Consider the following 13,643-nt stretch of genomic DNA (forward strand, 5'->3'; position numbering starts at 1 on the left):
TCTTCACATCAAAACAAAAAAATGATAATATTTTGATTAACATACCCAACCTACCCAACCTGATAAATGATACTTTGTACATTCTACATCAAAAATGTAATCATTTCAATATGTTGATTGTAATAATGACTTCACTTCCAATCAAATACTTCTGAGGCACTGGCCTCATTATATATTACAAATGGGTCTCCCCAAAGGTTCTAGCCAATTGCTGCAGAATTTGCCTTACCCAACATCTGGCTGAAGAGAAGCTGCTCCAAATCCCCTAAAACCGTCACCACTAGCTCTGGATCCACCTTTAGGAAAGTCTTCTTGTCATCAGAGGCCTCCTTTGAAGAATCTTCAGTGGCAGAACTACCAGAAGTTGAGTCTGTAGTTTTACTAAGTGGCTTAACTTCAGCATAAGGACCTCGCGGAATTCGACTAGGTGTCCGTGGTTGAAGTAGAGAGTGTTCTGAGCGAGACAGTGCCCTAGACATAGCTGGGGACGCTGGGGCTGTAATAAGGTTTTTGGCAGAAGGGGCGGCAGACAAATCATCGCACCAGTCCGGTCCACAAAGACGAAGTTTCTTCTCTGCGTCTGTTAATACAGACAGATTGGTGAGGGAACGTTGGCGCCTAAGGGGTGCTCCAGGCAGGCGAGATTCATGGACTGCGCTATTGCCACGAAAAACTCGCAACTCCGCTGAGCGTCCCGGTCCCACCCCCGAGGGGGGCTTCACCTTCCTCTGCATCATCACACCTCCCCTCCCTGGAGCAAGAGGCAGTAGGGGAGGAGGTTAGGTTATAAAAGAGGCATATATCTATAGGGATGGATAGGGCTATACAGCAAAGAGAAGAGAAGACAAAATGAGCATGCAAAAAATAGGAGGGTAAAAAAAATTACAAATAATGGGTTTAGGATAATGGAAGCAATATAGCAAAGGTGCAGTGCTATAGAAGAAAGGACATAAAGGACACGAGAAAAAAAAACTGAATGAAGGAAGAAAGGGTGGATGACAGTGTAGTAAAGATGAATAGCAGAGTTCAGGGCAACAGGAAGGTATATGAAGGGAAATGAGGTAATATTAGACTAAAAGCGAATCGAGAACAGACAGGGACAGAACGAGCGTGATTACATGTAGCACGAAGAGCAGATAGGAGCTATAGCATACAAGCGTTCATTAATGGAAAGACAAAGGAGCTGACTGGAAATACAAGGCGATAGTCCATGCGGCAATCAGTGTCTCCTGTAACACCCAGGCAATGTTGCGCCCAGCCAGAGCCCCTCTTTGGTAGTAACGTTGCTGGAGAACAAGGCACTCCCTCAGATTTCTGCTTCCTCTGGCTCCCGGAGGATGCTGAGAGAGAAAGGGGGCGAGAGGAAAAGACACAAGGGGAGGAGGGAGGCATACACACATAAAAAGGGGGAGGGACACGCCGCAAGAGGTAAGGAGCCTTACTTACATGAAGGAGGAGGAGGTTGGAAGCTGGTGAGCGGGGGATGACGAAACGGCTGAGGAGAAAGTGACACAGAAGAGAAAATGGACGTAGATTGTGCCAAATAGCCTGGGGTCTGCCTAAAATGGCGTTTATTGGTGTGTGTGTTTTGTAGCTGAATGTACATGAAGTACTCTTGTCATGTGTCGAGGTTAATGCCAGTCTCCTGTCATGTTTGGCTGGGTTCATACGTGAAATGCGTGTGTTAGCTCGACACGAATTCAAATGCATTGCACTAATATAGTACTAGAGCATCCCCCTATAAATAAATACCAGAATGGACTAGAACATTTGGCAAATTTTTATTGTATTTTGATATTGCCTTTGGGGAGATTTATGCCAATTTCCTGCCCCAAAGGAAATATTGTGTACCCGAAATCTGGGTACTTTGGTAAATCCAAAGTTCTTTGAAGCACGATTATAGGCATTCCAATTACTTGTTCCCATGTGGCCAAATTCATAGGAAATTCTATCTTCACTCCCCCTTTATAGGCTTTTTTTATATATGAAAATTAGCTGGAATCTGCACCCACACTGGAATATGGAGAGATTGTTTTGGTATGATGAGAAAACTGTCCTCTCGGCACGGAAGGATAGCAGACGGCAGCATCCTCTTTCAATGGTTTCAATGGATAGTGGAGTGCTAGGGGGTGCACTGGTAAGCACCTAAGTAGGGGTCTTAGGCTTGGTGAGTATGAAAAATAAGTTTTAAGGAAAATGTTCCCCACAAATGTCATGAAAATGGTCCTGTGTACTTTGTCATAAGAGTGCATATGAGAAAATGTACATGTAAGGAAAAAGGTGTTATACTTTAAAAATACAGCAATTCAGACATGTTCTGTTGATCTAAAAAAAATTATAATACTGTAAATTAGTGCTCTGGTTTCAAGAAAAAGCATAAAAACGTTTGCTATTGTATATTTGTGTGTTTACAACCAAGTATTTTCTACAATTAGTAGAAAATACAGATTTCCCTGTATGAACATCTGGGGCCTCTCCTAAGTCACTTCAGGGTCATGTTTAAGCATGATGGTAATTCTCTGCAAACTCAGTGATGGCATCACCTTCTTGGGGCCCTGCATTTTTTTATTATTAGTATTAGAGCCTCAGATTTGTTCTTAATTTTTGCTGGAATAGAGAAATTCTGTTTTACGGAATAAAGTTTGTTTTTTAACTTACTTCTTCCCCAACATACCTGCAAAATAGTAAGATGTATATAAGGCAATCATACCAGCAAATAGGACAAATATGGAAAGCTGCTCCACCCCCTGGATTAACATAACATGTTCTTGGAACATGTGTACTGCTTGTTCAGCTCTTATTCAACAGACATCCATTCTTCTGACTCTTTACTGGAAAATAGAGTAACACAAAAACTAGGAGCAAATTTATCAATCATAAACAATAAAATCTATAAGTATTCTCTTATTGATTTCCCTTTTGGTATGGTATATTGTTTTGTCTATTTATCTTATTTTGTGACACGTACTCATTTTTGACATTTTTTTTTAAACTGGGTTTTTAATGAGTTTTTGTAAACATGAACAAAAAGAAACACAGCAATACAGGTACAATATCAATATACATAAAACAAAACATGTAGAAAACATAGATGAACAAGAGCAATCTAAGCAAAGTATATGTCCACGTCCAAAGTTGCAAGTGCTATGTTCAAAAAATGTAGAGTCCAGGATAAGTAATAGAATCCAATACAGTATTGGTGGAAACAGACAAAAATACAACAATCACCGAACACATAGAAAACACAAAAAAAAAAACAAATTACAATAATAACAATAGGGAATAGAGAAGAGGGAAAGGAGGGGGGTGAAGGGGCAATAGTAGTAGAATATTCCAGGTTCAGGTGTTCACAACATCTCCCTAGACCTGTAATTGAGAATAATAGGTGTCCCATGAATCCCAAATCAGTTCAAATTTGTCCAATTTGTTTTGAAGAAGAGCTGTAAGATATTCCAATAAACAAATATCTCGGATACGAGTATATAAATCCTCCACGAAGGGAGCCAGGTTAGATTTCGACCTGGCTGAAATCGGGATGCAAGCCCCTACTAGGATATGGGTAGCAAGTTTACTGGCAAGTTTGGGGAGACTCGTGAAGGGAAGCCCCAGTAAATGGTTAAGCAGATCCAGTAAAATCTGTTGTTGGGTCACTTCCTTAAGCATCTTATGAACACGGTCCCAATAACTCTGAAAAATGGGACAGTACCAAAATATATGTTCCATGGTTCCCCTCTGGATTTTTGAAAGTGTGATAAATATTTTATAATAAACAGAAAATGAAGTAACATTTTCTGCAGCTTGTGATTTTAAATTTTTCCTAGTTATAGTAATTTTTAAAAAACCTCTATAACCCAGTACAAAGACCACAACCCAGACCATCACTAGGTATGCTGGGCCCTGTTGCCCAACGCAGGCCCAGCACAATACCAATCAATCTTTCAATGAACATATTTTATGCCAACATGTTGCACTGGTGTGTACTGGGTAAAAATAGTATAACGTAATAAAACACAGCAGTACAATGTGTATAATTTACTGCATTGCAATACTATATATTGATTTGTCTCCTTGACCTAAAAAAAATGCATTCCAACGATAAGGATAAAAAAAAAAAAAAAAAAAAAAAAAAAGTGTAATAATAATAATAATAAAAAACATGACAATCAGCAAGACTGTTAGGAAAATGGAAGGTTGGTAAGTTTCGGTCATAATATGCTTCCTTTTAAATTGAACCTTTCCTCAACTTTTTCTTTAATGCTCAAAATCACCATTCAGCTTGCAGGAGCAGAAGTAACCCACTGTAAGCTACTAATTACTTAAGTTTTCACAGGGCTATAGTCCCTCCCCATAATTTAGCACTGGTGCTTGGCACATTGCCATCACATGCTCCTAAGTCACAAGCCCCTATTTGATTTTTAGTTAATAAATAACTCGTTGCCAAAGCAGTGTTGTCTAAATATTTAGCCAAACAATAAAAAAATAAATATACTGCCCATAAAACATAAGCTGATGAGTTTGATTTTTCTTAAATAGTGTTATTGTACTTTCACATACACATAATTGACTTTGCTTGGGAGACAACAGCAGCATAAGGTACACTGTCAAACCAAAAAAATATGTCCACAGAACAGTAAAAAAAGGAATAAAAAGTGCTATCTAGCAAAAGGTGGTTTTCAGTTGTTATTCTATACTTGTTAAGAGGAATGGTGGCTCTGTGGCTAGCACTCCTGCAGCAGTAGAATACCAGGTTTAAATCTCAGCCAGGACACTGTCTGCAAGGAATTTGCACCAGTTTCCACAGTATACTCCAATTGCCACCCAAATTCAAAAACACACAAATAAGTTATTTGGCTTCCCTAGAAATTGTCCTGAGCCTTTGTTAAACAGTAACTAAACTCAAAACAGCCCAAAAAAATACCCTTATCTTCAGTACAGAAGGGAAGTTCGATCAATCCGGGGGTGTCTTGCATCTGGTCCCGCGTCATCCCGGAGCCGGCGCCGCCATCTTTTTTCTTCCTGGTTCTTCATCCTACATCACCCGACCCAGGCGTGATATCGGGTGACGTAGGATGAAATAAAATTTGCCGATCTCACTGCGCGTGGGTGAGGTCAGCAAATTTTTCTATTTGCACGAAAAAGCTTTTAGGCATGCGCAGGAGGAGCACCCAGGAGTCTCCAGGGATACGTGACGTAGGTATCCCGGGAAACTTTGCGCTCCCATTCATTCTCAATCTGCCTTATACCCAGATAATTTGAACTTTCACTTACACTGCTGAACTCACACATCATATGACCAGCAAGGTGGGAAGCTTGGGATAGTTTATTAGTTCAGCATGGATGATGCCTATTTAAAGTTAAGGTCATGGGTCTGGCAGTGGCTCTTCACATCAAAACAAAAAAATGATAATATTTTGATTAACATACCCAACCTACCCAACCTGATAAATGATACTTTGTACATTCTACATCAAAAATGTAATCATTTCAATATGTTGATTGTAATAATGACTTCACTTCCAATCAAATACTTCTGAGGCACTGGCCTCATTATATATTACAAATGGGTCTCCCCAAAGGTTCTAGCCAATTGCTGCAGAATTTGCCTTACCCAACATCTGGCTGAAGAGAAGCTGCTCCAAATCCCCTAAAACCGTCACCACTAGCTCTGGATCCACCTTTAGGAAAGTCTTCTTGTCATCAGAGGCCTCCTTTGAAGAATCTTCAGTGGCAGAACTACCAGAAGTTGAGTCTGTAGTTTTACTAAGTGGCTTAACTTCAGCATAAGGACCTCGCGGAATTCGACTAGGTGTCCGTGGTTGAAGTAGAGAGTGTTCTGAGCGAGACAGTGCCCTAGACATAGCTGGGGACGCTGGGGCTGTAATAAGGTTTTTGGCAGAAGGGGCGGCAGACAAATCATCGCACCAGTCCGGTCCACAAAGACGAAGTTTCTTCTCTGCGTCTGTTAATACAGACAGATTGGTGAGGGAACGTTGGCGCCTAAGGGGTGCTCCAGGCAGGCGAGATTCATGGACTGCGCTATTGCCACGAAAAACTCGCAACTCCGCTGAGCGTCCCGGTCCCACCCCCGAGGGGGGCTTCACCTTCCTCTGCATCATCACACCTCCCCTCCCTGGAGCAAGAGGCAGTAGGGGAGGAGGTTAGGTTATAAAAGAGGCATATATCTATAGGGATGGATAGGGCTATACAGCAAAGAGAAGAGAAGACAAAATGAGCATGCAAAAAATAGGAGGGTAAAAAAAATTACAAATAATGGGTTTAGGATAATGGAAGCAATATAGCAAAGGTGCAGTGCTATAGAAGAAAGGACATAAAGGACACGAGAAAAAAAAACTGAATGAAGGAAGAAAGGGTGGATGACAGTGTAGTAAAGATGAATAGCAGAGTTCAGGGCAACAGGAAGGTATATGAAGGGAAATGAGGTAATATTAGACTAAAAGCGAATCGAGAACAGACAGGGACAGAACGAGCGTGATTACATGTAGCACGAAGAGCAGATAGGAGCTATAGCATACAAGCGTTCATTAATGGAAAGACAAAGGAGCTGACTGGAAATACAAGGCGATAGTCCATGCGGCAATCAGTGTCTCCTGTAACACCCAGGCAATGTTGCGCCCAGCCAGAGCCCCTCTTTGGTAGTAACGTTGCTGGAGAACAAGGCACTCCCTCAGATTTCTGCTTCCTCTGGCTCCCGGAGGATGCTGAGAGAGAAAGGGGGCGAGAGGAAAAGACACAAGGGGAGGAGGGAGGCATACACACATAAAAAGGGGGAGGGACACGCCGCAAGAGGTAAGGAGCCTTACTTACATGAAGGAGGAGGAGGTTGGAAGCTGGTGAGCGGGGGATGACGAAACGGCTGAGGAGAAAGTGACACAGAAGAGAAAATGGACGTAGATTGTGCCAAATAGCCTGGGGTCTGCCTAAAATGGCGTTTATTGGTGTGTGTGTTTTGTAGCTGAATGTACATGAAGTACTCTTGTCATGTGTCGAGGTTAATGCCAGTCTCCTGTCATGTTTGGCTGGGTTCATACGTGAAATGCGTGTGTTAGCTCGACACGAATTCAAATGCATTGCACTAATATAGTACTAGAGCATCCCCCTATAAATAAATACCAGAATGGACTAGAACATTTGGCAAATTTTTATTGTATTTTGATATTGCCTTTGGGGAGATTTATGCCAATTTCCTGCCCCAAAGGAAATATTGTGTACCCGAAATCTGGGTACTTTGGTAAATCCAAAGTTCTTTGAAGCACGATTATAGGCATTCCAATTACTTGTTCCCATGTGGCCAAATTCATAGGAAATTCTATCTTCACTCCCCCTTTATAGGCTTTTTTTATATATGAAAATTAGCTGGAATCTGCACCCACACTGGAATATGGAGAGATTGTTTTGGTATGATGAGAAAACTGTCCTCTCGGCACGGAAGGATAGCAGACGGCAGCATCCTCTTTCAATGGTTTCAATGGATAGTGGAGTGCTAGGGGGTGCACTGGTAAGCACCTAAGTAGGGGTCTTAGGCTTGGTGAGTATGAAAAATAAGTTTTAAGGAAAATGTTCCCCACAAATGTCATGAAAATGGTCCTGTGTACTTTGTCATAAGAGTGCATATGAGAAAATGTACATGTAAGGAAAAAGGTGTTATACTTTAAAAATACAGCAATTCAGACATGTTCTGTTGATCTAAAAAAAATTATAATACTGTAAATTAGTGCTCTGGTTTCAAGAAAAAGCATAAAAACGTTTGCTATTGTATATTTGTGTGTTTACAACCAAGTATTTTCTACAATTAGTAGAAAATACAGATTTCCCTGTATGAACATCTGGGGCCTCTCCTAAGTCACTTCAGGGTCATGTTTAAGCATGATGGTAATTCTCTGCAAACTCAGTGATGGCATCACCTTCTTGGGGCCCTGCATTTTTTTATTATTAGTATTAGAGCCTCAGATTTGTTCTTAATTTTTGCTGGAATAGAGAAATTCTGTTTTACGGAATAAAGTTTGTTTTTTAACTTACTTCTTCCCCAACATACCTGCAAAATAGTAAGATGTATATAAGGCAATCATACCAGCAAATAGGACAAATATGGAAAGCTGCTCCACCCCCTGGATTAACATAACATGTTCTTGGAACATGTGTACTGCTTGTTCAGCTCTTATTCAACAGACATCCATTCTTCTGACTCTTTACTGGAAAATAGAGTAACACAAAAACTAGGAGCAAATTTATCAATCATAAACAATAAAATCTATAAGTATTCTCTTATTGATTTCCCTTTTGGTATGGTATATTGTTTTGTCTATTTATCTTATTTTGTGACACGTACTCATTTTTGACATTTTTTTTTAAACTGGGTTTTTAATGAGTTTTTGTAAACATGAACAAAAAGAAACACAGCAATACAGGTACAATATCAATATACATAAAACAAAACATGTAGAAAACATAGATGAACAAGAGCAATCTAAGCAAAGTATATGTCCACGTCCAAAGTTGCAAGTGCTATGTTCAAAAAATGTAGAGTCCAGGATAAGTAATAGAATCCAATACAGTATTGGTGGAAACAGACAAAAATACAACAATCACCGAACACATAGAAAACACAAAAAAAAAAACAAATTACAATAATAACAATAGGGAATAGAGAAGAGGGAAAGGAGGGGGGTGAAGGGGCAATAGTAGTAGAATATTCCAGGTTCAGGTGTTCACAACATCTCCCTAGACCTGTAATTGAGAATAATAGGTGTCCCATGAATCCCAAATCAGTTCAAATTTGTCCAATTTGTTTTGAAGAAGAGCTGTAAGATATTCCAATAAACAAATATCTCGGATACGAGTATATAAATCCTCCACGAAGGGAGCCAGGTTAGATTTCGACCTGGCTGAAATCGGGATGCAAGCCCCTACTAGGATATGGGTAGCAAGTTTACTGGCAAGTTTGGGGAGACTCGTGAAGGGAAGCCCCAGTAAATGGTTAAGCAGATCCAGTAAAATCTGTTGTTGGGTCACTTCCTTAAGCATCTTATGAACACGGTCCCAATAACTCTGAAAAATGGGACAGTACCAAAATATATGTTCCATGGTTCCCCTCTGGATTTTTGAAAGTGTGATAAATATTTTATAATAAACAGAAAATGAAGTAACATTTTCTGCAGCTTGTGATTTTAAATTTTTCCTAGTTATAGTAATTTTTAAAAAACCTCTATAACCCAGTACAAAGACCACAACCCAGACCATCACTAGGTATGCTGGGCCCTGTTGCCCAACGCAGGCCCAGCACAATACCAATCAATCTTTCAATGAACATATTTTATGCCAACATGTTGCACTGGTGTGTACTGGGTAAAAATAGTATAACGTAATAAAACACAGCAGTACAATGTGTATAATTTACTGCATTGCAATACTATATATTGATTTGTCTCCTTGACCTAAAAAAAATGCATTCCAACGATAAGGATAAAAAAAAAAAAAAAAAAAAAGTGTAGAGTGTAGAGTGTAGACCCATAAATGGTCTGCTATTTGATCTGGACACACAAAACAATTTTTTTCTCTTCTATGTGTCCCTTCTAGCAGATAATTATAACAACCTTAGTAGTCTCTTCCTCTATCCAACATATAAAAATATAACATATTGCTTGTTACATTATACATAACTCTGGGTGGGAAATAAGCTTATAACTTGGATCTTGGTAGAGCATAGCACATTATGCATCAGATCACAATACAACTCAAGGTATTCTTTTAGTACATAATACATCACTGGGATATGTGTCTTAAATGTATACTCCCTATTTAAGATTTTACTTAACCAGGAAAGCATACAGGACAACATAAATGTTTATGACTTCAGAATGCTCACTTTTATAGCTAACAGGATCATTTTATGATGTCATCAAAGGTATATTTGTCCATTTATTATAGATAGGCATAGTAAGAGTTTAAAGTTTTGCAAATTTCCTTTTGAACACAAACACTGTCTAAGGTATGTACAAAATAACATCAAAAGCAAAAACAAAAATGGGACTTTTAGGGCACTGCAACATACACAACTTCATTAAAGTTCAAATTCCAGCATATTTTACAAAAAGTCACAAAACATCTTTAACATAGAATAGTATAGAAACATTCCAGATAAATGCGGCACAGCATAGTCTCAAACAATGTTTTTTGGACTTGACGGGTTTCGTTACCAAATTTTCTGCCACTTTGAGAGCTGTACCTTTATTGCTGTATAACCACGAAAACAACTGTATCTTAAACAGATAACAAAAAGATTTTTTGTAATTATCGATTCTTCAATTATATTGTATCAAAACCTTTTCAACAACACATATTTCTACCACTATGTCTCCTTCCACTTTCTAAGGTATGTCAATTCAACTAACTCAAAATTTTTACATTGTTATAGATAGACAGTAATTCATAGTACAGTTTTGGCTTTGAGAACACTACCATTTCTGATTTTCTCAATTTCTGTGAGATTTTCTGTGAGATTCTCTTCCAGCATTCTTGGTTCAGGTACTGGTCACCCTGGGCTTCAGGGTATTGTCCCAAGCTTTAGGGTGTTCCAACTTCCCTCCTGCATACTACATAATATTCTTTTTATAATGACATTGATGCATGTGCAGAGCTGGGAACTCAAAAGCAGAAATATCATTTTCTCTCTTACTGTAAAAGGATTGCCATTCATTAATATTACACAGGTTTTGAACAGAGAGAAGGAGAATAGAAAATGAAAATTCTCTATAACTAGCTGTCATACAAATCATTCTGAGTGAGACCGTTATCTCCGGATGGCCTTATGGCCTTTCTATAGGCATATGCTTTTTCAGGATGCTAACAGATATTACTGGGCTGTTAAAACCAATGAGCTTTAAAAAGGTGTGATATTGATTTATCATGTGCATAAATGTTTAGAAAATTATTTGAAAAAAATATTGACAAAATTGTTTTTTAACCTCCCGACCGTTAAGCCCGACCTTGGTACGGGCTAAAAAAAAATGCTATATTGGTTAACCCCGAGATTTTCCCTACATTAAAATCCCCACTTACCTGGTCCCGCTGTGCTCATCCAGCGTCGTGTCCGTGTTCCAGCGTCGTCCTTTTAAAAAAAAAATTTCATGAAAAACAGTGGAACACTTTTGGTACAGAAATCTAGACCTCAGTGTAACGCTCAGGTGGTTAATATATAAAGCAACTTAAAAAAAAAAAACTATAATAACAGGCCTATTAGCTTCTCCATCCCTGTTATTTATATTGTTTGAATATGTTTCCTTTTTCTTCTTTAGCATATTAGTATTTTCTCATCCTTTGACTTTGTTACTTTTTCTTCTGCCTTTGTTCATCCTCCTCTTTATTTTTAATCCTCATTTTACACCGAGCACACCATTCTTTTTACTGCAAAGCTGCAACTCTGGTTCCTATGGCAACAAGTATCTATTGTCAGAACCGCTCAGTGGAAAAGAGATTTTGAGCCAGTGCCAGGTCAGGTGAGGGCTTTAGCATCACTTGGCACATAAAAAACAAAAACAGTACCATACCCCTGCAGGAAAGGCCTTATTATTGTCAAATATTCATTTCTAGATATGTAGGAATAGGAATCATTTTATGTATAGAAATTGGAATATTTGGATTTTAGAAAATTTTATAGTAAAACATTTCATGGCATTATCCACGCTCTCTGCTAGTTATGTATATTATAATATAATATTTAAACTACGAATATGAAAAATATCAATACATTTAGAATCCATGGGGATCTATTTAAAAAGCAGTGAAGGTGACATTCACTGAAAAATTACCTGTTGGAGAACCAATTCTGGCCTTTGAAACACATGGACCTAGAAGATTGTCCACCAGGTAATATTTCAGTGAAATTCAGAATCACTAGTTTCTTTATAGACCCCAATGTATTTTGTAAACAATGATAAGAAGGTAAAAAAAAGTATTACAATGAAAAAACAATCTCAAGGCTATTTATAAAGCAGTGAAGCTAACATTCACCAAACATTTTCTGGGTGAGAATCTTCCAGTTACTATATATGTGTTTCAATGGTAGTGATTGATTCTTCACCAGGTAATGTTTGGTGAATGTCAGATTTACTTCTGTACAAACAGACCCCTTCTTACTTCTGTATAAAGTAGCCTGCTAAAAAGTGCCTTTTTAGTTCATTAAAATCATTTAATTTCAACTTTCAGGGTACTAAATCCTTTTCTCTGGCATTTTTTCATCTGTTAATGTGCCGCACAAATGGGCATTAACAAATAAATTGTTTGCATTATACACATTTTACTTATCTATTTAAAAAAATGACTTTGAAAATATTTTGCATACCGTTCTTGTACTTTCAGTTTAATTAAAATCTGATGATGATGATACATGATTGGGACTTTTTTATGTTATAGATACCAACATAGCATGTGTTAAAGTTAGTCAATAATCTGCGCAATATGTTTCCTGGGCTGTGCTATATATGCTACTTTTTGAAAGGGTAAATGACATACCTTCTTGTTGGCCATTTCATTGCAGAACTGAATGCATCTCTGTTGTGTTTCTGGGGGCAGGATCCTCTCCTCTGCGCAATATGTTAGCGCTATATAAATCCTGTTTATTATTATTATTATTATTAATATTATTATTAATAATAATAATATTAATAATAAAAGTTGCTGTTGAATCAGTTCTTTGCTGCTTGGTAGGAGGTTGGTCATACTTGGTAGTGGCCTACAAGCTTTCGTGTCTCTTCCGTCTATGGTCAATATGACAAATGTGAGGACATAAAAAACTGTGTGAATGAGTGATATACAAATTATAGTATCTCTGTAACTAACTCATTTTATTTGGTTACTGGCAATATTAGTGCACAGTATGTATTTTGTTTTGGTTGTTGCCCAGTGGCCACATGCTTCCTTGTGAACTTAGCAACAGCAATGACATTCTAAGGCAAAATAGGCCATTGTTTTTTATTTTGTAAGAGCAAGCTAAGGGTACTGGTTATGTTCATTGTAGCATACAAGGAACATGTTAGTCTCCCAAGAAAAGTCTGATAGATAGATTTTCTCATTTTACTTTGTGGTGCCCTGTGAACAGATTTGAAGAAATGGTAAGAGGTAAGGAGAAAAGGGGGCTTATATGAAGTCTGAATGAATAAAAGCAGAAATAAGGTCAGAAAGAGTTAAGGAGGAAATTAGTTCATATGAAGTCCTGTTATGAAGGGGTTAAGACTAATCTGTATTTCAAAGATTTTAGATTTTGAGTTTTCAAAAGAAAGTCACAATACTTCTTTCACAAATTGTCTACGTATATAAAAATATAACAAAATTGAAGAATCAAAATTAACACAAATGAGAAGGGACATAAACAAATTGCTTCAGAATTGTATACAATCAAGAAGAAAAAAGACAAAGGCCCTAATTCATAAAGCAGAATTGGACGCTCGCTCGCGCATTCGTATTCACGATCCGAAATCGTACGCCGTCGCGCAATTCAGCAACTGAAAAAGCTCGCAACCAGAGCCGCGCATCTCTACACTGGCGAGTTTGCATTAAAAGTCACTGTTCCCCTAAAAAATCATTCTTTCTAATGGCACACATATTACCCTTAGCCCTAAAAAAAAATG

General features: G+C 38.2%; 2 protein-coding genes across 4 annotated transcripts in view; both read right to left on the reverse strand.

The window, feature by feature from the left end:
• Positions 1-1,362, reverse strand: part of NAV1 (neuron navigator 1) — a 202,700-nt gene extending 201,338 nt beyond the window's left edge. For all 3 annotated transcript variants that reach the window (XM_072423136.1, XM_072423129.1, XM_072423121.1), the window contains exon 1: positions 230-1,362. In XM_072423136.1, coding sequence (XP_072279237.1) covers positions 230-737 — 508 coding nt within the window. In that variant the 5' untranslated portion in view covers positions 738-1,362. The remainder of the gene's footprint in view (positions 1-229) is intronic.
• Positions 1,363-5,447: 4,085 nt separating this feature from the next.
• On the reverse strand, positions 5,448-6,751 carry LOC140338842 (neuron navigator 1-like). Its single transcript, XM_072423166.1, has one exon. It carries the CDS (start codon positions 6,114-6,116, stop codon positions 5,580-5,582), a length of 537 nt encoding a protein of 178 aa, XP_072279267.1. The 5' UTR covers positions 6,117-6,751; the 3' UTR covers positions 5,448-5,579.
• Between the last annotated feature and the right edge of the window lie 6,892 nt (positions 6,752-13,643).

The sequence above is a fragment of the Pyxicephalus adspersus genome, chromosome 1, assembly GCF_032062135.1.
Source record: "Pyxicephalus adspersus chromosome 1, UCB_Pads_2.0, whole genome shotgun sequence".
NCBI classification, from domain to species: Eukaryota; Metazoa; Chordata; class Amphibia; order Anura; family Pyxicephalidae; genus Pyxicephalus; species Pyxicephalus adspersus.